Source organism: Sardina pilchardus, chromosome 9, assembly GCF_963854185.1.
Source record: "Sardina pilchardus chromosome 9, fSarPil1.1, whole genome shotgun sequence".
Taxonomy (NCBI): Eukaryota; Metazoa; Chordata; class Actinopteri; order Clupeiformes; family Clupeidae; genus Sardina; species Sardina pilchardus.
The window spans coordinates 27,015,897-27,038,468 of NC_085002.1; the positions used below are offsets into that span (position 1 = coordinate 27,015,897).

General features: G+C 40.4%; 2 protein-coding genes and 1 pseudogene across 4 annotated transcripts; 2 read left to right on the plus strand and 1 right to left on the minus strand.

The window, feature by feature from the left end:
• The first annotated feature begins 1,567 nt into the window (after positions 1–1,567).
• LOC134091814 (tripartite motif-containing protein 26-like) lies at positions 1,568–11,431 on the plus strand. Of its 3 annotated transcripts, XR_009940145.1 has the most exons (9): positions 1,568–1,650; positions 2,608–3,200; positions 3,973–4,068; positions 4,287–4,520; positions 6,781–6,931; positions 9,510–10,327; positions 10,493–10,710; positions 10,972–11,105; positions 11,274–11,431. XR_009940145.1 is itself a non-coding variant. In XM_062544488.1 (8 exons), the coding sequence occupies exons 2-8, from the start codon at positions 2,619–2,621 to the stop codon at positions 11,039–11,041; spliced, it is 2,169 nt and encodes a 722-aa protein (XP_062400472.1). In that variant the 5' UTR covers positions 1,568–1,650; positions 2,608–2,618; the 3' UTR covers positions 11,042–11,431. The 3 variants fall into 3 exon arrangements, 2 of the variants coding, with proteins under 2 accessions (XP_062400472.1, XP_062400473.1); XM_062544488.1 differs by having other exon boundaries at positions 10,972–11,431; XM_062544489.1 differs by having other exon boundaries at positions 9,513–10,327; positions 10,972–11,431.
• A 5,077-nt stretch (positions 11,432–16,508) lies between these two features.
• Positions 16,509–20,359, plus strand: LOC134092282 (uncharacterized). The gene is made up of 6 exons (XM_062545087.1): positions 16,509–16,674; positions 16,933–17,183; positions 17,620–17,810; positions 17,921–18,014; positions 19,380–19,576; positions 19,822–20,359. Exons 1-6 carry the CDS (start codon positions 16,510–16,512, stop codon positions 20,013–20,015), a joined length of 1,092 nt encoding a protein of 363 aa, XP_062401071.1. The 5' UTR covers position 16,509; the 3' UTR covers positions 20,016–20,359.
• On the minus strand, positions 20,238–22,570 carry LOC134092681 (uncharacterized; annotated as a pseudogene).
• Positions 22,571–22,572: the final 2 nt, after the last annotated feature.

A 22,572-nucleotide genomic window follows, 5' to 3' on the forward strand; every position in this document is an offset into this window, starting at 1 on the left:
AAGTATTGTAAAAGCAAACCTGGACTGAACAGTATAAGTACAGTATAATAGTATGACATAGATTGTGCCCTCCGCATTTATTCGCCTTATTCATCCGGCGGCCATTGAAAGCCAGAACGAGGCTATGGACCCGCTCACGGCCCACGTCACAGAAAAATGTGCACGCCTATCGGGGTCAGAAAGCTTTCCATCCCATTGAATTGTGTGTGTTAGTATGAATTGACTGAAACCTCAAGAAAATGGCCTACTTGTACTACTTTTTCGTGTGTATACACACTGGGCTTGTAAACCAGATAGCTATATAGGACGGGCCAATAAATCTCTTGTCACTTGCCAACGCGTCTACCCATTCTGTTATCTGCACAAGATTAGGCAGACAATCGCCAGTAGCCAAGACTAATTTATTCAGGTACGGTTCACAGTCCTGGGATGACAATGAAAATGCATACCTTGACCGCTCAACATGCTGGCCTATTAGCTATGCCATTTTTCTGACCCCATGTTACGCGCACCCAACCTATGCTCTGGATATGTACAATTATTGAAGGGGTTTATTAGGGTCTAAACACTATGTTTGCAAACTGCCCAACAAAAAACAAAACTCACAGAAGGGAAGGGAAGGAGGGCTCACTGGCCAGAGTAACCTGTGAGGTTTTTTTGCAGTTCCCAAGCAGAGTGTATTTCTGCCATCTGCTGGACTGAAGTGTAATGGCAAGTGTACCCAGTATCTTCATTCTGGCCGCAGCATGAGTAAGGTGAATTGGCACCCCAGGTGAAGATGTTTATGTTCATGCTTTTGTTTAAGGGTTCTTAGGTGAAAAATCTTCCTAAGTGACTTCAATAAACATCAATCACAGTTTATAGTTTATTAGTATAATGTCATACATAAAAATGTAAATTATTTATACTCTAAATATAAACATATACAGACCTTAATTCTGAATAAATTGAGAAATAAGGTAAACAGATAAGTCTTCAGACACTTTCTGAAGATTTCAAAACTAGTTAGAACAACGAGTAAATCATTCCACCAATGAGGAGAGAGGAGTCTTGACTGTGACCTCTTCAGATAGGCATATGTTTCGCAGCTGTGTGTGTCTGCATGTATCTTTAAATGTGTTTGTGCATGTGTGCATATTGTACAGTCACTAAATGTACACATATATGAATGTATTGAATGCCCCATGAATCAAATTACACAAAACTTGGCATACATGCAGTGGGTGTCATAATGATCCTACACTTCAAATTTCGTGCAGTTTTGAACCTGTTAATTAAAGATTACAATACCTCTTTTTTCATCTTATTTTTATCTTGAGATATTCACAGAAAACTGTGTCTGGCCATCTACAAGCCAGTTGGTGTAGTCACTAAAACACATAATTTAATTTATTTTCATTCACTCAATTCATTCAGAGGGTGTCATAATGTTGCTAGACTTCCAATTTCGTGCAGTTTTGACACTGTCAAAGATATGAGTAGGCCAATACCTTCGCCGCGCGTAACTTGAGCGGTGTTTCCGGTGTTTCCTGATAACGCATTTGCTTTCGATTTCATTTCTGTCATAGCCTGTCAGACACGGTCAGACTACAAGAGGTCCTACAGCGAATACCTTGTCTATGTCCAGAGGGCTAAAGGATCCGTTTTGAGGTAAGATGGTCTAGTCTAGTTTTAATTAGGAACTTTTTAATGGAGTTGTAATTGCTAAATGAGCCAGTCGAGGCATTCACGCGATGTTTATCGCCCGGCTCGCCCTATGTGTTATATTCTCGGTGCATATGAAAAAACAAAGTCAATCCATGTTTTAATATAAAACGATGGTCTATCCGGGGAGGTGGCACGGAATTGAACTGATTTCATGATCTATGTTGAAGTATCTCTATATATGGCACAGTCTGCAATCTTTGACGTTGGTTAGGCCTATATTTCCTGCTTTCCAATTCGTCGTCGGGGGCGGGGGGTTGTTATTACATTGGTTCCACATAATAGTAGGCTGAAGGTCTGGAACAGCATTCCACTTTTCCTTCAGCATTGGTCTTTTGCTCTTTATTTTTCATAATGAAGTTAATATTAAATACATATTCAGGCTAGTTCCAATGTCACTGTGTGTTGTGCAATATGCAGATGATCACATGTTAGCAACTGTTATTGATAATAGGCCTATCAGTGGTCTTGCAGGTTCATGGAAACGCAATGACTTGCATGTACACTACAGTATATTGCCAAAAGTATTCACTCACCTGCCTTGACTCACATTGGTACTCATCTCACCTTATGCCCCCTCCCCTTTACTGCTTTTTCAAGGCTGTCCTATGAATTGATTAACTTCAGTCTTACTCATACTGATACACAATTCTGTTGTTGAGTAACCAGGGCTATGCAGTTGTCAGTTTAGCAAAGTTATCATCCAATTGGAACACACTAGGAAATGTCAAATCACTGTCAAAATGTCAGACCAGAAAAATTACTTGCTTGAACTGTATTGGTCCTTATGGTCCTGTATTGGTATAACTTTCCTATTGCTGTGTTATTCAACATACAGCCCACCTCTCACTGTGTGGCCTTCTAAAGGGATCTCAATTGGACCCATCCATTTTGTATTTGCAGGCCTGGTAAAAATGGCTGAAGCAGCACTAAGCAGTCAGGATCCATGTCAATGTCCGGTGTGCCTGGATCGGTTGAAAGACCCAGTCACTATAGCTTGTGGACACAGTTATTGTAAGAGCTGCATTGATGGTTGCTGGAATCAGGAGGACCAGAAAGGTTTGTATAGCTGTCCACAGTGCAGAGAGACGTTCAGCCCAAGACCTGTTCTGAAGAAAAGCACAGTGTTGGCTGAGCTGGTAGACAAACTGGAGACTGCTGAGACACAAGAGGCTTCCTCTGGACCCTGCATTACTGGAGACGTAGAGTGTGACTTCTGCATAGAGGAAAAGCTCAAGGCGGTCAAATCCTGCCTGGTGTGTCTGGCATCTTTCTGTGAAACCCATGTCCAGCCTCACTATAAATCTGCTGCCTTTAAGAGGCACAAACTGGTCCAGGCGTCTGCACACCTTCAAGAGAAGATCTGCTCTCAGCATGACAGACTTCTTGAAGTGTTCTGTCGCACTGATCAGAAATGTATCTGCATGTTGTGCACAATGGATGAACATAAAGGTCATGACACCGTCTCAGCAGCAGCAGAAAGGAATGAGAAACAGGTGACAATTCCCAGTAATATTTTTATTCAATACTACGATTTAACCCTATTGTTAAAATAAGCTACCATGTCCACCATGCAGATATCATGTTGTTATCACTTCATATGATGCCCACTATTGTGCATAATCTACAGTATACTTCCAAGAACACAGCTTGTTCATTTTGATCCAGAGCCTTATTGAGAAATAATATACTGTAGTAACAGTGGTGAGTAGATTAGTGCATAGCACATAATGCTGTATGTTTGACAAGTAGAGCTTTAGAACTGTGGTGCTGAAGAAAGATGTTAACCACATAGCCAAATAGCCATTTACTTATTTAAAGGGACACTTCACCGATTAGCATTTTTTTTTTTTTTGTAGTTTTGTATCTTTAGAAAACCAGTCATGTTTTTGAATGGTCGTGCATTATTCCCTCAGTTTGCCTTGAGATGGGAGAAATACGGATTTCAATGAAACCCATGAATAGGACTTCCTGCTTTCAATGATGTAAAATGATGATTTTTACATCATTGAAAGCAGGAAGTCCAACGTTGAAATCTGTATTTCTCCCATCTCAAGGCAAACTGAGGGAATGATGCACAACCATTCAAAAACATGACTGGTTTTCTAAAGACACAAAGCTGCTAATCGGTGAAGTGTTCCTTTAACGTTGTTTCAGTTTCATATTATGTCTATTCTGATAATATTGCTAAAGTTATGACCCAGATTCCGACTTGTTTGTACAACACAAACACGGTAGATCCTGCTGAATATGAATGCATTTCAACAGATGACATTGGAGGAGACGAGGAAGAAATCCCAGCTGCAAATCCAGACGACAGAGAAGGAACTGCAGGAGCTGAAAAAGGCTGTGGTGTCTCATAAGGTGAGATGAGTACCAATGAGTGTAGACTGTATGGCAGACCAGGGTAACCCTTTCTAGTCAGGGAAAAAGAGAAAAAAATGCAAGTTGAAACAACCCTAAGAGATGTCGGTTTAAAACTAGTAAGCTAAGTAATTACCTAAAAGACATATACATTTTTTTATAAAAACCATGCAAACACCACCAAAACACTGCTTTCTTGTCTCTGTGTCTCTTCATAGAACTGCGCTCAGGAGGCAGTGAAATGCAGTGAGACAATCTTCAGGGAGCTGCTCCAGTCCATTGAAAGGTGCCGTACTGAGGTAATTCAGCTGATCAGAGATAAGGAGAAGGCAGCGGTGAGCCAGGCTGACAAAGTCATAAAGGACCTGGAGCAGGAGGTTGCTGAGATGAGAAGAGTACTGGCTGAGCTGGATCAGCTCTCACATGAAGAGGACCATGTCCATTTCCTCCAGGTAGTTCCTCTGTTGCCCTGGTAGATTAGCCCCATTACTGATAATTAATTGGATTAAAGGATATAAAATGTTGTCAAATATAGCTCCTCAGGGACCACACTTTCTGTTCTGAATATGCCCTGGAAAAGAGCAAAAACAAAAGTGTTCTTATACACTATATTGCCAAAAGTATTATGTCACCTGCCTTGACTCGCATGTGAATTTAAGTGACATCCCTTCTTAATCCAAAGGGTTTAATATGACATCGGCCAATTTTTTCCAGCTATAACAGCTTCAGCTCTTCAGGGAAGAGTTCTGGGAAGGCTTTCCACAAGGTTTAGGTGTGTGTTCATGGGAATTTTTGACCATTCTTCCAGAAACGCATTTGTGAGATCACACACTGACATTGAACGAGGAGAATGGCTCTCATTCTCTGCTCTAATTCATCCCAAAGGTGTTCTATTGGTTTGAGGTCAGGACTCTGTGCAGGCCAGTCAAGTTCATCCACCAAACTCTGTCATTATGGACTTTGTGCGCTGGTGCACAGCAGGCTTGTGCAAAATTCAGAATTGAATTGAGAATGACTCTTAAATTCCATTTCCATTCTTGAATTTGAATTGAATTTGAATTGAGGTCAAAAACAGGATGTAGAATCACAATTCGAATTTGAAGTAGAATTGAAATTCAATGAAATTGGAAGAAATTCATATACAGTGGGGGGACTAAGTATTTGACCCCATGCTAAAGTTGACTAAAAAGAGGAATATAAAATCATCTTTTGACAATTGATCTTAATGCCTTAATTCAAAAGATGAGTAAAAATCCAACAGCCAAGGAAACCAATTTTCTTTGTGATTGAAGAATGTATCGTAAATAAATAAATGTTCTTCCTTAAATACAGGGGGCATACTGTACGTACAGTATTTGGCCCCTATGTAAAATTCCCATAGGAGCAGGAGGATTTTTTTTTAATATGTTTTTATTTTTAAAGGAGTCATAGAACGCATTTTTTGACCATTACAAATTGATCTTTGAGCCTAAATAATGTCATATGTAAATTTGTGGGGCTGAAAACGCCCCAGGAGCACTGCTAGATCGCCTAATACAAGGTCATAAATAAGCCCTGCAATGAAACAGTTTGTTTTTCCCGCCCACTCAGCAAGTTCATGAATATTCAAATGAGATGCGCGCTGATTGGTCTATTGGCCGATATGTCCTGAAAGTTGATTGGCTCAATCCACCGGTCTGAAGCTAGAGCAAATTGAAACTACGTTTACTGCTGGTAAATAAAGCCAAAAGTCTTTGATAAAGCTATCAACAATGGATTTAAATAAGGAATACAGCCGTACATGTATAAACCGAGTCAGAAGAAGGTTCTGACAAAGATGAAGTGCAGCAGATTCCCCAACAGAATGAATGTGTTAGATTGGTAAGTTTTATCAGTACATTTCTTAGTATAGTAACTCTCCAAAGTTAGCTGTAATAACGCTAGCATTACAACGTCTCTGCCATAGACCACATATCTAGATATTAGCATCGTAAGAGCAGTTTAACAAGAATTATTAATCGAAGGTATGCAAATGAGAGGGGGTGTATCTAAAGGGGGATGGGCGCCTATTACGTGTTATCTGAGCTCTGTTCAGATTGGAGCATTTCAACACGGCTGTTTCTATTTCCCAATTTGCATACGAAAGCAGGCGGGGGACGCGGTAAAGTCTTTGGTGTTGTCCTTTGGACACTGCTCGCAGCCTAAATTCAACAGGAACAAGGTGAATGTGGTTTTGAATTCTAGGACCCCTTTAAAGGCCAGCTATTTCATGGATCCAGGATACTATGCATCCTGATAAAGTTCCCTTGGCCTTTGGAATTAAAATAGCCCCACATCATCACATACCCTTCACCATACAGTAGATAGAGATTGGCATGGTGTTTTTTTCCAGTTAGCCTAATAGTCTGTTTGATGCTCATTGAGCTCAATGTAAATCATTGTAATTTATTAGGAGTGTTTTTTGTGACTTTGGATAATTCAGTGCAATATGCAGAATTATTACTAGCAGTAAAAAGGTTTGAATTGGGATGTTCTGTCAAATCGAGTCTGTATGTGTCTTGAGATGTTGGGCTTTTCAGTCGTCATCTTTCCATTTTCTTTACTGACTTGTTGAATTAGTTTGTGGAGTTATCACAGTTTACCTACATAACTTATGCAGTTTACCCACATAATCCTGTAGGCCTACATATAATGTATGTAAAGTTTTTTGGGGGTATTCTTTTGTCCTGACAGAGTTACCAGAACCTCCGTCCGGCTGCCGTATGTAAACGTGTCACTTTCGGTCCAAACCTGTCATTTGAAGACCCGAAGCTCGCTCTCTCTGCCCTCAAAAAGAAAGTAGAACAAGTTTTGAATCTTCGAATGGCAAAGATTACGAGACAAGGTAAGAGAAATGAAAAACACCATTCTTAGATGAACCCTTTGATTTAATGAAACAACTGAGTTACTGAATATTTGTTTATTTGAATATGCAGTGGATCCTGTGGTGCACGTGGCTGCAGCATCCACACCACATTCGGGTTTGATTGCCCACTTGGAACCAAGTTTGAGTCTGACCCACAGTCATCCCTTTCTCCCACTCGCTCGCCGCCACCCTCCCGGACCCTATAAAGGGAAAAAGTCCAAAAATATACTTAAGGGTTCCTACGGGTCATGGAATTTTGGAAAGTCTATTCTAGACACGTCATGGATGGAATATCAGGGGATTTTTTTGCAGCAGTTTAAAATGTACTTGCCAAAATACATAAAACTAGAAAAGCACTCAGAGAGCGCAGACCTCCGCCTGTATTCTCCCTAGGTTGTCATACATTTGAACCTAAAGTATTCCGATCGCCACCATGTGGCCAAACCATGCCATTACACCACTAAGTGAAACACATAAACGGCTCCGGAATCCCGTCGGTGTTACGGATCACTCCCAAAATGTAATAGATTCTTCCTTGGGTCTGACCTTCCCTGAAAATTTCATCCATTACTTTTTGAGTTATCTGACAGACAGACAGACAGACAGACAGACAGACAGACAGACAGACAGACAGACCCTCCCTCCCTGGCGGAGGTAAATGTAAATGTAAAATGTATTTCCACACAGGTGTATATTTGGTCATTAGCCTTACTGTTTGATTGAGTAATTAATTAGTTAATTAATTGTAATTAGTCCAACTTTATTTATTCAATGCCCATTTCTTCATCTCCCACTCGACAAAATGTTTTGTTGGTAATATTGTACCCTTCATTACATAGTAGTTCATAGAAGTTCTTTTTTTTTTGTCAGAGAAAGTCAGGGAAAATTCGTGGTTTATTGATTAATTTTGTTGTTCACCGACAGTGGGAACCCTGATTTCTAGTTTTATCACTCAGAGAGAGAGCACACTCAATTCTGATTGGCTAGTAGGCTGGATATTAATTCTGAATAAGAACCACTTGTTTTGTTTGCATGCTTTATGCAAATTTTGAGAACAGAGGATGTCCTGGGTCACTGAGGATCTGGTCTATCTTTTTTAGGATCAGCTCATTATACAGCTGATCTACCTGGTGCCTGGTTGGTTCCTATAATCTTACTGGCCACATGATGATGTGTTGGAGTTTTTACGGTCCTTAGCATGCATATTACCAAATGTACAGATGAGGCAGAAGGACAGAACACTCTGCAAAAGGGCTTTATAAAACATTTGAAGAATGCAGCTATCTAGCCTAAAGTTGTTAATTTTCTCAAGAAAAACATCCGCTGCTGCAGTTTGTTTGTCTTGCTCAGTTCACGTTCTGTGAAGGACAATTTATTATCAATTTCAACACCCAGATACTTATAAGTTAAAACCTGTTCTATTAGTTCCCCATTAATCCTTGATTGAGGCATTGTATTTCCTTTCTTGTTAAAATGTATGACCATCTCTTTAGTTTTCTTTACGTTGACTAAAACATCATTATCAGAGCACCACTGAATGGAGGGTTGCACTGTAGGAAACCTACCAGTGCTGTATCATCAGCATGCATAAAGAATTGGAGACAAAACACACCCCCGGGGTGCTCCTGTGTTGGTGAATTGTAATGACGGCGTGCATGAGTTAAAATGGACCTGCTGACTGCGTTTGGTCAAAAAGTCCATTATCCACAAAATCATTTTAGGATTGACTTTGAAATGTAACAGTTTCCTTGCCATTAGATGTGGCTGAATGGTGTTGAAGGCACTGCTGAAGTCAACAAACAAAATCTTGACCAGGCTTTTAGACTGTTCTAGATGTTCCAAGACATTATTTGTCAAAGTCAGCAGCGCATCTTCAACCCCCCTCCCCGCTCGATAGGCAAACTGATTTGGATCTAAAAGGTAGACCTCTGGGAGAAGTTTTTTTAAAACAATCTTCTCAAAACATTTCATGCAGTGGATGTGAGGGCGACTGGGCGCAAGTCATTAAGTTCTTTAGGTTTATTATGTTTTGGTGCAGGCACTACAAGCGATTTTTTCCACAGGTTAGGAACAGCACCAGTGTCTAATGACAGCTGAAACAACCTATGGAAGGGCTGTGCTGATCTGCACACATCTTCAGTGCCCTGCTGCTAGTACCATCTGGCCCACAGGCTTTCTTCGGATTTACACGTCTGAAATAAGACTTAACATCATCAATTGAAATGTCAATGTTCGCCCCATTCATGCCTTTTAATTCCATGTTAATCTGATATTGTTCTGCTTTAAAATCATGTGCGTCAAATCTACAATAAAAGTTACTTAGTTAATTTGCCATATCAAGTTAATTGTCTACCACCATAGGGTGGTTCTTAGGCTTGTAACCAGTGATAGTTTGGACTCCCTGCCATGCTTTCCTAGCATCAATTCTAAAGTAGTTTTCAAGTTTGCGTTTGTAAGCAGCTTTACATTCCATTACCATGGTTTTGATCTTTTTCTGCACTGTCTTTTTCTCCTCTAAGTTTCCACCCATTTTAAACAAATGCTTTTTCTGATTAAGAAGTTGCTTTAGCTCTGGAGTCACCCAAGGCTAATTGTTGGGGAGTTGATGTTCCAGAATGGGAAGCTACAAATTGGGGTGAAGAAATTATATTGGAAGAACCCAAGGAGGCTAATTGTTGGGGAGTTGAGGTTCCAGAAAGAGAAGCTACAAAATGGGATGAAAAAAATATATTGGAAGAACCCAAGGAGGCTAATTGTTGGGGAGTTGAGGTTCCAGAAAGAGAAGCTACAAAATGGGATGAAGAAATTATATTGGAAGAACCCAAGGAGGCTAATTGTTGGGGAGTTGAGGTTCCAGAAGGAGAAGCTACAAAATGGGATGAAAAAAATATATTGGAAGAACCCAAGGAGGCTAATTGTTGGGGAGTTGATGTTCCAGGATGGGAAGCTACAAATTGGGGTGAAGAAATTATATTGGAAGAACCCAAGGAGGCTAATGATGAGGAGTGTTATGAGAGCATGGGAAAGCAAGGAGGAGCAGGGTGGAAATCATATAGAGGATATGAGGGTGGTACAAAATATGGATCGTCAGTGGATGGACCAACCATGAATCTATATGGAGAAGAGGAACAAGAACTAGAATGGTGGCCAGCAAAAGTATGCCTTCCTAATCCTTCCAAATCTATGTGGCAACAGAGCAAGGCAGGCTCAAGAGAAGGACCAAATGGCAATCACAAAACACTAACTGGAGGAAAGGTTGTGGGAGACCAGCCAGATGGAACGATGACACACTATACACAGCATACACGCCTTCCTGGGTTTAAACATTGTGGCAGCATAGTCATCAACTATCAAATTCACGGTGGCATTCAGTCGGTAAGAGGTTGGGGGCATTTTTCTCTTTTTTCATCTGTATGTAATTTTACCAATAACCAGGTAGCGTACCAGAAAAGTAGTAGGTTAATATTCTGCAGTAGAGGTTCAATATCGTAATAATATGCAACTATAAATATGCTATTTTCTCTCAATTCTGTTTGGCAGCGCAAACATCCCAAGCCAGGTCGATTGTTCCAAGGTACACATAGAACAGCTTACTTGCCAGACAACAAGAAAGGGAGGGAGGTACTGGCACTCCTGAAGAAGGCCTTTGACCAGAGGTTGATATTTACAGTGGGCACTTCACGCACCAGTGGCAGGGATGACTGTGTGACCTGGAATGATGTCCATCATAAAACCAACATCCATGGAGGAGCACAAAAGTAGGTGGCTAATAAAATAGATGTTGACCTCAAAGGTTGTTATGCCCGAAACAAACAAACAAACATTGGATTTGTATTGCAGGATGGTACATTTGCTACACACGTGGTTAACTGACTTTCAAATAGATCATTTGTGTAGAGAGTGGAGTAATAATTTATCTCAGGTAGAATACCTGGTTAGTGGGCTTATTTAATTTTATGTAGTCTCTTAAAGTGTAGTCAGATGTTTGATATTAATGTTACTTTTGCTTCCTTTGCAAGTTTTGGCTACCCGGATGATGACTACCTGAAGAGAGTTCGAGATGAACTCAAAGCCAAAGGCATTGAGTGAAGAAGCTGCCATAATAGGAGCTTAGATGCCAACAGCAAGGGTGGATTTCTGTGATACTATCCAAGTATTTAGTCCTTTAACCTTTCTGTTGTTAAGATTACTTACATATTTGATTAATATCAGGCTGTTTGCGTTGTGTGTGATCATAGCAATGTAGGGAACTAGCAGGGAAATGTTCAAAGTTTATTCTATTGAAAATGTGTATGTTTTTCTTGCTGTCTTTTTTTTCTAGTATCTCGTGATGGAGTACTATATATGAAGGGATCTTCAAATCAACTGCCGTTATCTATTGTTTAACTGAGATTAATTTGTGTAATGTCTTAGAGGTATGAGGGAAAATATAATAGAAAATGTTTGTTGCCATTATGAATAATAAATATGCAACTGCCATTTTGGAATTTCTTGCATGTTTACTGTAAGTTGTAAAAGCAAAACTGGACTGAACAAAGTTCAGTATATAGTATGATATACATTGTGCCCTCCTCATTTATTCGCCTTATTCATCCGGCGGCCATTGTAAGTCAGAACGAGGCTATTGACCTGCTCACGGCCCACGTCACAGAAAAATGGGCACGCCTATCGGGGTCAGAAAGTTTGTGTTAGTATTTGTGTGTGTTAGTATGAATTGACTGAAACCTCAAGAAAATGGCCTACTTGAACTTATTTTTTGTGTGTATACACACTGGGCTTGTAAACCAGATAGCCGGATAGGGCGGGCCAATAAATCTCTTGCCACTTGCCAACGCGTCTACCCATTCTGTTATCTGCACAAGATTAGGCCCATTTTTCTGACCCCATGTTACACGCACCCAACCTAGGCTCTGGATGTTTACAAATATTGAAGGGGTCTATTATGATCTATACACTATGTTTGCAAACTGCCCAACAAAAAACAAAACTCACAGAAGGGAAGGGAAGGAGGTGTGAGGTTTTTTTGGCAGTTCCCAAGCAGAGTGTATTTCTGCCATCTGCTGGACTGAAGTGTAATGGCAAGTGTACCCAGTAGGCTATCTTCATTCTGGCCGCAGCATGAGTAAGGTGAATTGGCACCCCAGGTGAAGATGTTTATGTTTATGCTTTTGTTTAAGGGTTCTTAGGTGAACAATCTTCCTAAGTGACTTCAATAAACATCAATCACAGTTCACAGTTTATTATAATGTCATACATACAATTTTACATTATGTATACTCTAAATATAAATATATATGTAAACATATACAGACCTTAATTCTGAATTAAATTGAGAAATAAGGTAAACAGATAAGTCTTCAGACACTCTGAAGATTTCAAAACTAGTTAGAACAACGAGTAAATCATTCCACCAATGAGGAGAGAGGAGTCTTGACTGACCTCTTCAGATAGGCATATGTTTCGCAGCTGTGTGTGTGTGTGTGTGTGTGTGTGTGTGTGTGTGTGTGTGTGTGTGTGTGTGTGTGTGTGCCTGCTTGTGTGTGCATGTATCTTTAAATGTGTTTGTGCATGTGTGTATATTGTACAGTCACTAAATGTACACATATATGAATGTATTGAATGCCCCAATCATCAAATTACACAAAACTTGGCATACATTCAGTGGGTGTCATAATGATCCTACACTTCAAATTTCGTGCAGTTTTGAACCTGTTAATTAAAGATACCTGTGATTACAATACCTCTTTTTTCATCTTATTTCATTTTATCTTGAGATATTCACAGAAAACTGTGTCTGGCCATCTACAAGCCAGTTGGTGTAGTCACAAAAACACATAATTTGATTTATTTTCATTCATTCAATTCATTCAGAGGATGTCATAATGTTCCTAGACTTCCAATTTCGTGCAGTTTTGACAATGTCAGCCAAAGATATGAGTAGGCCAATACCTTCGCCGCGCGGCGCTATTAACTTGAGCGGTGTTAACTGATAAACGCATTTGCTTTCGATTTTATTTCTGTCATAGCCTGTCAGACACGGTCAGGCTACAAAGAGGTCCTACGGCGGTCCGTGTAACGCTTATCAGTTCAATTTTCTATCCAAAACTTAAAAATCGGAAATTGGAAAATGTATTTCAACTTCCTAATATTGTGGTTTTTTTCGCCAGGTAAAAACGTCAGTAAGATTTTGGAGTCGTGTTTTTTTATTTTGCATTGTTGAGCTTGATAGAAAATTGGATAATTGAAAACATAGAAAATCGGAAAGGTTTGTTGTTTGCGCCTCTAGGCTGCTGGGGAAGCCACCTCAGTGGGAATTACTGCTCCAGTATATGTGTGAGTCAAGCAGTATTATAAGTCAATTCATGATTGTCTCTCAATTGTCACTCTGCTCTGCTTGTGAAGCTAACCCCAGGAGGATTCCCCTCAGCAACATCATTAGTTCTGCATTACAATTGTCTTTACAACAGGCAGAGGGGCATGACCACTGTAATTGCAGAATTAATGTTACTATTGATGTTGAGAAATATCCACATTTTGTATTGTTACACTCAAGTGAACCCTCCCTGTCTTCATGGCCTTGTGCCCAGTTTAACTTCATCATTAAACTGTTGATGATCAAGCAGTTTTATGTACATGACAATCAATGTGAAATTTGCACCAACCCAGGACCTAGTGAATTAGAGGTTGATGTTTGAAATTACTTACAAGACTATGCAAATAATATCTTCCATAATAATGTGTGTTAGAGCAAGGAAACAAAGCTGTGGAAAATTAAAGGGACTGTATACAACATTGTGTGCAACATTACTTGATGCTCTGTTTGCGAACAACCTGCGAACACCCAGAGTACCTCTGAACCTACTTCCACCTGCAGAAGTTGTGGCAGCACATGACATCCCTGAAGGCAGGTACCTGACCCAACCCATGGACATTGGGCCTGACCCCCTGTAATGGAGCGCAGACCTACAGGAGCTGTGGGACATTCGCTTTTCAACAGTTTATCCCAGCTTTGAAGACATCTTTTACAGCACAGTCATGTGGGACAATGTTTTTTTCACACCAGCCCTGCTTTCACACATTAACATTACAAACAGACTCAGTGGGAATTACTTTTAATCTTTCCATGAAATATGTCACATCTGTTGAATTAGCTGGTGGTATTGATGTGGCCTGATCTAGTGTGTGTGTTGAGGAGGGGAGAGGGGGTGAAACTTAAATGTTGGTGTGACAGCCTGTGGGCCTCTGAGCCTGTGGGCCTTTGGTGTTGGAGTTGGAGTTTGGGTGCCAACCCTTTAACTGAGTAATATCACCTAGCTACCTGACATAACCATGAGCTGCCTTAACCTTTTCCTTAGTTCTTCATTTAGGCCGGCGGATAGTTGGGTGGTAAGCATGCACCCTATTGCTAAGCCTTGGAAGTTTTTGCTGTCTTTCCCCTTATTTTCCATTACAACTATTGACTACCGACCTTTATACTGATCTGATTGATGCAGATGGTACATGATATAATGTAATGATGTATATTTAAGCTCAATAATAAAATAAATAAAATGTGAAGGCAGCTCCTGCCTCCGTTTTTCCATTGTAATGACCATACATGTAGCTCAAAAGCTTGACCACAGTCCCCCACAGCATCCATCGCCAGCTAATTCTCTTGCAACAGATGGAAAGATTAAAAGTAATTCCCACTGAGTCTGTTTGTAATGTTAATGTATGAAAGCAGGGCTGGTGTGAAAAAAACATTGTCCCACATGACTGTGCTGTAAAAGATGTCTATAAAGCTGGGATAAACTGTTGAAAAGCAAATGTCCCACAGATCCTGTAAGTCTGCACTCCCATACACAGGGTCATGGCCAATGTCTGTGGGTTGGGTCAGGTACCTGCCTTCAGGGATGTAATGTGCTGCCACAACTTCAGCAGGAGGAGATAGCTTCAGAGGTACTCTGGATGTTTGCAGGTTGTTAGCAAACAGGACATCAGGTAATGACAGATTTGGATCATCAGTAATAAATCATGCAAAAGTCACGCAGCCTCAGGTGACTGCAAAGCATGCAAGATTTGATTCAAAATGTGGCTGCAGAAGCCACTGTCACCAAATGCCAAAGCAGACGTACATAAAAACAAATGATGATTGTCTTTTGTGCGAGTCAACAATGTTTGGCACCTTATTAGTTTTGTTAAGAGGCATGAGTGAGATTCTTATCAAACTGTCTATGCACAAACATTACACATGATGTTTGGCCCATTAAAAACATCTAGTTCGACCTGTCCCTATTGTCTGTTGGTATTTATTTACATTTGCGATGACTTATTACTCTATGTATGTACTCTAACACACATTATTATGGAAGATATTATTTGTATATTCTTGTAAATAATCTCTAACATCAACCTCTAATAGGTCCCGTGTTGGTGCAAATATCACATTGATTGTCATGTAGGGCCTACACAAAACTGCTTGATCATAAACTGGGCCAGAAGACAGGGAGGGTTCACTTGAGTGTAACAATACAAAGTGTGGACATTTCTCAACATCAATAGTAACATTAATTCTGCAATTACAGTGGTCATGCCCCTCTGCCTGTTGTAAAGACAATTGCAATGCAGAATTAATGTTGCAACTGTTGCCGAGTCCATGCTATTGAATCCCCCTGGGGTCAGCTTGAGCTTCACAAGCAGAGCAGAGTGACAACATCAGCAGCCTAGTGTAGCCTGCAGGATGAACGGCCTAAGTGAGAGACATGAATTAACTTAGTAGGCCTACTGCTTGACTCACACATATACTGGAGCATATTGAGCTCGGAGGGCTTAAACAGCCCCCAAGGTTCAGCATCACGCATTTCTTTTGACGCAAAGGGACCAGATACGTCACTTAGAAGTGGGGGACCCCCCCCCCCCCCCCCCCCACACACACACACACACACACACTACATTTTACAACTACCAGCCAAAATGTACATACTGTACATGAGTTGATATACTAAACATTCGCCCGTGTAAAGCCCACGGAAACGCAACGAGTCGCCTGCGCTTTCTACGCGCAGCCACTGATCAGGGAAAAGCGCGAGGTGGCTTCCCCAGCAGCCTAGAGGATCAAACAACAAACCTTTCCGATTTTCTATGTTTTCAATTATCCAATTTTCTATCAAGCTCAACACATATGCAAAATAAAAAACACGACTCCAAAATCTTACTGACGTTTTTACCTGGCGAAAAAAAACACAATATTAGGAAATTGAAATACATTTTCCAATTTCTGATTTTTAAGTTTTGGAAAGAAAATTAAACTGATAAGCGTTACACGGTCCGTGTATATTTTGGTAATTGGATTTTCTGTTTTTGAATGGGAATTAAAAAACAAAAAACGACTGGTTTGTTTGATTTTCGTTTTAAAGCCCAAAACCAACAATTGAAAAACGCAGCATTTTTCTTTCATTTTTATTTTTTAATTACACTTTAAAAAATGAAATTCAAAGTCAACACAAACGGAAAAACGGACCAAAAACAAGCATTATTCATTTTTGATTTTTGTCGGAAGTCAGACAGGAGCACATGTCATGGTCCAACCGGGACTGAAGAGGAGGACTAGCATAGCATCGACGACTACAGCAGTGAGTTGGAGAAATATGGATCAAGTTCAATACAATTTATTCAGGAAGAGTAAGCGGGTAAGCTTGCGTGAAGAGGACATGACGGTCCTCAAGTTGAGCAGGATCTTTCAGGTAAGTAAACTACCACCCACTATACCACCAATACTACGAATAAGTATATGCCTAATGATAGTAATATCAGAGCCTCTAGCCTAGCCTACTGTGTTCGTCATGGTAGATCTTTTTTCAACTCAAGTAGAAATAATTAAAAGTTTTGGCCAGTTAGTTTGGATCGCTACCCTCATAACATTGAATAAATGGTTTTGAAACGTGTGATGCCGCTAATATTATGCCTAGTTGGCTAATTTTATTTGACTTTTGTGTTTTTAGGTCTCCGTTGACAGTCTGTACCTTACAGACGACGCCAATGTGGCGATATTTGCCAGCGATTCGTCAGGAATGTTCAGCTCACTGGACCTGTGTCCAAGGGGGCATTATGAAGTCCACGGGGAGGACGATGTCGCCGCCCCAGGATCAAGTACGGGGCAACGCTTTGCCTTCTCAAGGACTAGTACAGTGACCAGTGGCTCACTGCTGGGTGCCGCTGCTCTCCCCAGAGCCTCAAACAAAACGTTTCAAAGGTAACTTTTTAAGTCACTTATGAAATCGGAAATGATAAGCTTACTGTAGCCTATAATAGGCCATAGCACCATTACCCATGCTTTGGTTTGTAGACTAGATATCTCTTACCTTGTTATTGTTGACATAAGTGGCCTAGTGGAAAGTAGGCATGTAATTGTATTGAAGTAGGCTACTGAGCACTTGAATTCTTCTACCAATAGGCCTACATTCCAAAACCATTGGTTTGTTTATGTTTCCATTTTCTGTCTTGTGTGATATGCCCTATCTTGCCATGCGGTCTGGCATATTCCGTGGGAATTTGGTTTGTGTTTAATTTTGAAACCTGTCTCTCACCTGTTTTGATTACCCCTCCCTGTGTATTTAAACCCTCTGTTTCCCCTGGGTCTTCATTGGCCCGTCTGTTACTTATCATTTGTACTTGTTTAATTCATCCAGATCCGTGTACCTCGCTGAGGCTCTTAGCGGCAAGCTCAGTGTGAGCCGGATGGTCATGGTGAGATTTTCGGAAGCTGAGGCCTCTCCTCAGGGGATCGCTGCCAAAGTGAAGGAAGCCATTGGGAGTCCGGAGAATTTGATTTTGACGGATTCTCAGGGGAATGCTATTGTGGAATCGGAGGGAACAACAGGTGGGTAACATACATAAATGCTTCTCTGTTTTGAGTTTGTGCTTTTGATTATGAATGAGTGATCCACTTCAACTGAAATGTTTTCTCCTGGCCTCCACTCCTACTCCAAGGGTCACCTTATTGGAGACAAAATGCCAGAAAAGTTCTTGCTGTCCCAGAAAAAGACTTCACAGACCTGCAGGGCACCAAGAGGAGGAGAATGAGGTAGGCTCATTTACACTGAACTGTGCTCCTTTTTGTTGCTTTATTTTTTCTGTTAGATTAATCGGTAACACTTTCTATGAAGCCCATATCTATTGCGCATTATGAGCACATTTATAACAAATTATAATGCACATTATAATTACTTACAACGCATTACGACTACACTGATGATGTTTCATGATGCTTTATGTTAACAGTAATGAATAACCATGAATCTAGCTTATAACACTTTATAAATCCAAGGGTATTATGAGTGCTCATGACTGGATATAAACTACAGGCGGCCTGATGGGGCTTACAGTACATTATGATGCATTATAGATGTGCATTATACAGTGCATTATAGATGCATCCATATGAACTTCACTTTACTTAGAGCACACATTGACGACTTATGATCTCACATGAAACATTATAGCATCGTATGAGCCCTTATGACAGTTTATCATCCAGGTCTGTGCATAGAGGGGTATAGGTACTCAAAATGTACTATAAACCCCATCAGGCAGCCTGTAGTTTATAGCCAGTCATGAGCACTCATGACACCCTTGTATTTATAAAGCATTATAAGCTAGATTCATAGTTATTCATAACTGTTAATATAAAGCATCATGAAGCATTATGAGTGTAGTTATAATACGTTGTAAGTAATTATAATGTGCGTTATAATTTGTTACAAATGCGCTTACAATGTTGGCTTTAAGTAAAGTGTTACCGATTAATCTTTACTTCTCTTTTCAGACAATTTTGCCATTGCCATCTTTGTATAGGCCACACCATACGTTGGGTTTGCATTCCCTTATACCCTGTCTGCCACTAATAAACCAAGTCCCCCTTAAGGGTGCACCATGTAACATTTTAGTAGTCAATTTCCAGAATTCATCCTGGCCATTCACAAATGTGACCTTTTTAACAAATACTTACCACCACCATTAAATTCTAAATATTCCTTGTAACTGGAAAAATTGTGTTTTACATACATGAAAAGGCGGATCTTCTCCATGATCTGCCATTTTGAATTTCCAACAATAGACATTGCAAGACGTGCTGTCCTTTGGTCATGCTAGTAAATATTGGTTTATTATTCAGTAATATTTATGAAAAGATCAAAATTGGCAATAGTCAGCACAGTTTAAATGAGCAGCATAGTTGCAATACCTACTCTGGCCACAATCTTACACAGTACACCTTTTAAAGTATGAAATCCTGCCAAATACACTTCCTAAATGGCTGCTCTATTTTATAAATCAAATACTTTTTTTTGCAAAGGTTACACTTCTACCCCGCCATCATCAATCCTGCTCACCATATCAAGTACATATCTAACCTCTATTTTTTGTGTGTGTTATATCCTCTGTGAAACAGCCGGAAAAACGAAGAGGTTGGAGGCATTGCCGAGGTCACAGAAAAAATTGAAGAGCTGGTTCTTGCATCTCAGAGTCTCCCGGATGTTACATCAGCATTCAGGGAGCTCACCGATCTGGCTGCAGTTAAAAGACTGACCCTGACTCAATCACAGCTACAGGCCATTAAGCATGGGTTCTCTTGTGCTATTTGCTTGAGTAAGTACCCAATGGATCTATTTTATATGGTGTGTGCCACAATTTCATTGACAAATAAACACTTGTGTTTTATAGTATCTAACCAATGTTTGCTGTGTGCCAGCCACTTTATTTTTGTGATGTACAGTAACAGATATTCTTATAATTAACAAAGTTGTTACATAATGCACATCCAATACACCAAGAACATTTAACCGAAGACACACATGCATTAATTGACAAGTCTTTCTCATTTTGTGTTTTAGAGTTGATGACAGAGCCAATCTTCACGCAGTGTTGCCAAACCCTCATTGGCTGCAAAACTTGCGTGGAGGAGTGGCATAGGAACTCCGACACCTGTGCAAAATGTAGGGGAAGTGTTGAAGGAGACAGCATGTTTGAAGTTAAGGGCCTATCAGAGGCACTGTCTGTCCTGAGGTCTCTTTTTGAAGAGGAGTAATATGTATTTGTTTACTCGCAAACAAGTATTTTTATTTTGTTTACCGAGTATCGAGTGATACAGAGTGTTTTTATTTTGATTTTATTTTGTTTACCGAGTACTGAGTGTTTGTTGTTTTTATTTTGTTTTATTCTTTTTACGTGGGTCAGAGTTCATACGCCCACTGCCACTAATTCCACTCATTTACATTCTTATATTTTTTACAAATCCCAACACAAATGTTTACACATTGCGCCGAGTTGTGGTAATGAGAAAGAGAAGCGCCTCTTTGTATGGTGTGCAATCATTGTTGACTGCTCTAGACAACAGTTCAGAAATGTCAGAATATTGTTCTGCAAACTGGTTCTCAGCTATTAGTTTGTCTTCTTCTGTTAAAAATGGATCTACTCCAAAGGTAGATTGTGGTGTTAGGGTGGATCCAAGCTGCTGTCTGTAAAGTTCTGCTGCTTCAGCTGAGTGAGGCAACAGCTCCTGTGGGATTTTTTTTGGGACACCCACTGCCAGCCAAGTCGTTTGGTGTTCCTTTTCCTGTAAAATAAAGATACTGTTGACATTGAGACGTACTGTATGTGTGTCTGTTTTTAATTCTGTTCTAATTCTTCTGATGTTTGCAATACTGGTTATTTTACCTGGAATACGGTGAGCATTCCAAGACTCCACCACTCTTGTAACACCAATCTGGCACAGCTGACCAGTCAGGCAGGACACGCAGTATTTGACAAGACTGTCATCCATGTCAAGCAATTCCTGGTCCACCAACTGCAGAAGGGCTTTCTTCAGGGGGTAGTTGACACGGCTATTTATCTCTGGCCAGATTCGTTCAACTGTGTGATTCTGAATATGTGGAAAAAAACATTTTACACTACATTTTGCAGACTTCTCTACAGTAAAAGTGTTGGAAAGCATTGCAATTCTGAAAAATAAGACTGTGTGCTGCTAAAACAAATTATTGTTTTGAAATAAACAATAACACATATTAACAAATAATTTTCAACAGGGATAGCCACAGTGTGTGTTGGTGAAGCAACTATAGAATATACTGAACTGTACCCTTGTGGATGGAGTTTGCAAGTAAGGTCTTCTCTCTTGAGTGTAGCGTTGAGGTGACAGCAGCTCCTGAATGAAGAGCGTCAAATAAAACTCCTTCCCGTGGTCCACGTGAACCTGGTCCCACATCCCATTAGCTAGTATTGCAGGCCTATTGGATGAAAAAGTTGGTTTTAATTTGAGCAAAGCTTTTCATATGTAACCATTCAAAATCATTCTTTTAAAAATTTAAATGATTCGGCTATAAAGTAGGCTAACTGTTACGCTGACATCATATTGTCACATTCGCCTTTGTGGGATACTATTTCCAGTGGCAGTATAGCCTGTCAGTTATAGGGGACTACAGCTTTTCTTTGTAGGACATCCAAAATCACAGTCTACATATCGCAATCTTGATATCATATTGATATTCGCCAGCATCGGGCTTGGCTCATATAAATGATTGAATACTGTTATATGCACAAACTACACAATGTTACCTGAAAACATCTTCATAGATGGTAAGGTTATTTTTTATGGCCATGGTGGAGTGACCAACAATCTTTTTGCTATAGCCGTCAATGGCTACAACATGTGTAACCCCAAACATTTGCAACTTTTCATTCTGGTCCAGATGAATCTTCTGTCCCATGTAGTCTGCTTGGTATGGTATGGGGTTGAGGTTGCGAGCACCCTAGAAGAAGACAAAAATAATGTGACAAAACATAGGCTTTAACAGATCCGGACACAGCTACACCTACAACCCTTAGGCTACTTGAGTCAGTTTCATGCTTGGCTATTTTAACTTACAGGCTCAGTCTGGATGTGGCCAATTGGACTCTTTGGACTCTTTTTAGCCCATGAATTATTTTACTGTTGAATAACCTTGAGAGAGGATGATCCATGTTTAGTTTTAGGGCCATTGGCCCACCCCAGAGAAAGGATGCTGATGGCCTATAAACAGTATAATATGGCCACTGGGTGGCAGCGTGGGGTTGCGCATTGGAGGGAGGCAGGATGACCTTACACTTCAGGGCTATCCTATGCGCACTACAGTCATTGATCCATGAATTGATTTCTCATCAGCTTCATCTACAAGTGTATGTCTTAGTAATTGCGATGGTTATAAAGTAGCCTAGGAACACAGAAGTAGGCCTACGCCAGTAGATAAGTGACACACCGCTACCTCAAACATCTTGAATTTGTATAGCCTACCTGGCGTCTTGCTTCATTGTAAGGTCGGTGAATAGTTCTAAGCACTGATCCTATACGTGTCTCTGCAGCATGTACCCCTTTCACGGCGAGGTACCCCTTCATCATCCTTCTGCCAAATGTTGGTCCTGTCTAGAAACAACAAATGGCCTGCTTTCACCATTCCAATCGAAATAAATTGCTTTGCACATGCACACACATAGGCCCATCAAAGAAGACGAGTGCAGTTTTCATACCTCGGCTATGGCTTTTGCCACCTCCAACTCCAGATGTTCGTCGGGCAACCCCCTCAAGTTTACGCAGTTGTCAGCACCCCAGA

What these genes read in the sequence shown, in the direction of transcription:
- LOC134092282 (XM_062545087.1), top strand. Translation starts at nt 16,510, where the DNA reads ATGGTCCAACCGGGACTGAAGAGGAGGACTAGCATAGCATCGACGACT. An exon ending in AGTTGAGCAGGATCTTTCAG is followed by an intron (nt 16,675 to 16,932) that starts GTAAGTAAACTA and finishes TTGTGTTTTTAG; the next exon opens with GTCTCCGTTGACAGTCTGTA. An exon ending in GGAATCGGAGGGAACAACAG is followed by an intron (nt 17,811 to 17,920) that starts GTGGGTAACATA and finishes TCCTACTCCAAG; the next exon opens with GGTCACCTTATTGGAGACAA.
- LOC134091814 (XM_062544488.1), top strand. Translation starts at nt 2,619, where the DNA reads ATGGCTGAAGCAGCACTAAGCAGTCAGGATCCATGTCAATGTCCGGTG. An exon ending in AGGCTGTGGTGTCTCATAAG is followed by an intron (nt 4,069 to 4,286) that starts GTGAGATGAGTA and finishes GTCTCTTCATAG; the next exon opens with AACTGCGCTCAGGAGGCAGT. An exon ending in ACCATGTCCATTTCCTCCAG is followed by an intron (nt 4,521 to 6,780) that starts GTAGTTCCTCTG and finishes TTGTCCTGACAG; the next exon opens with AGTTACCAGAACCTCCGTCC.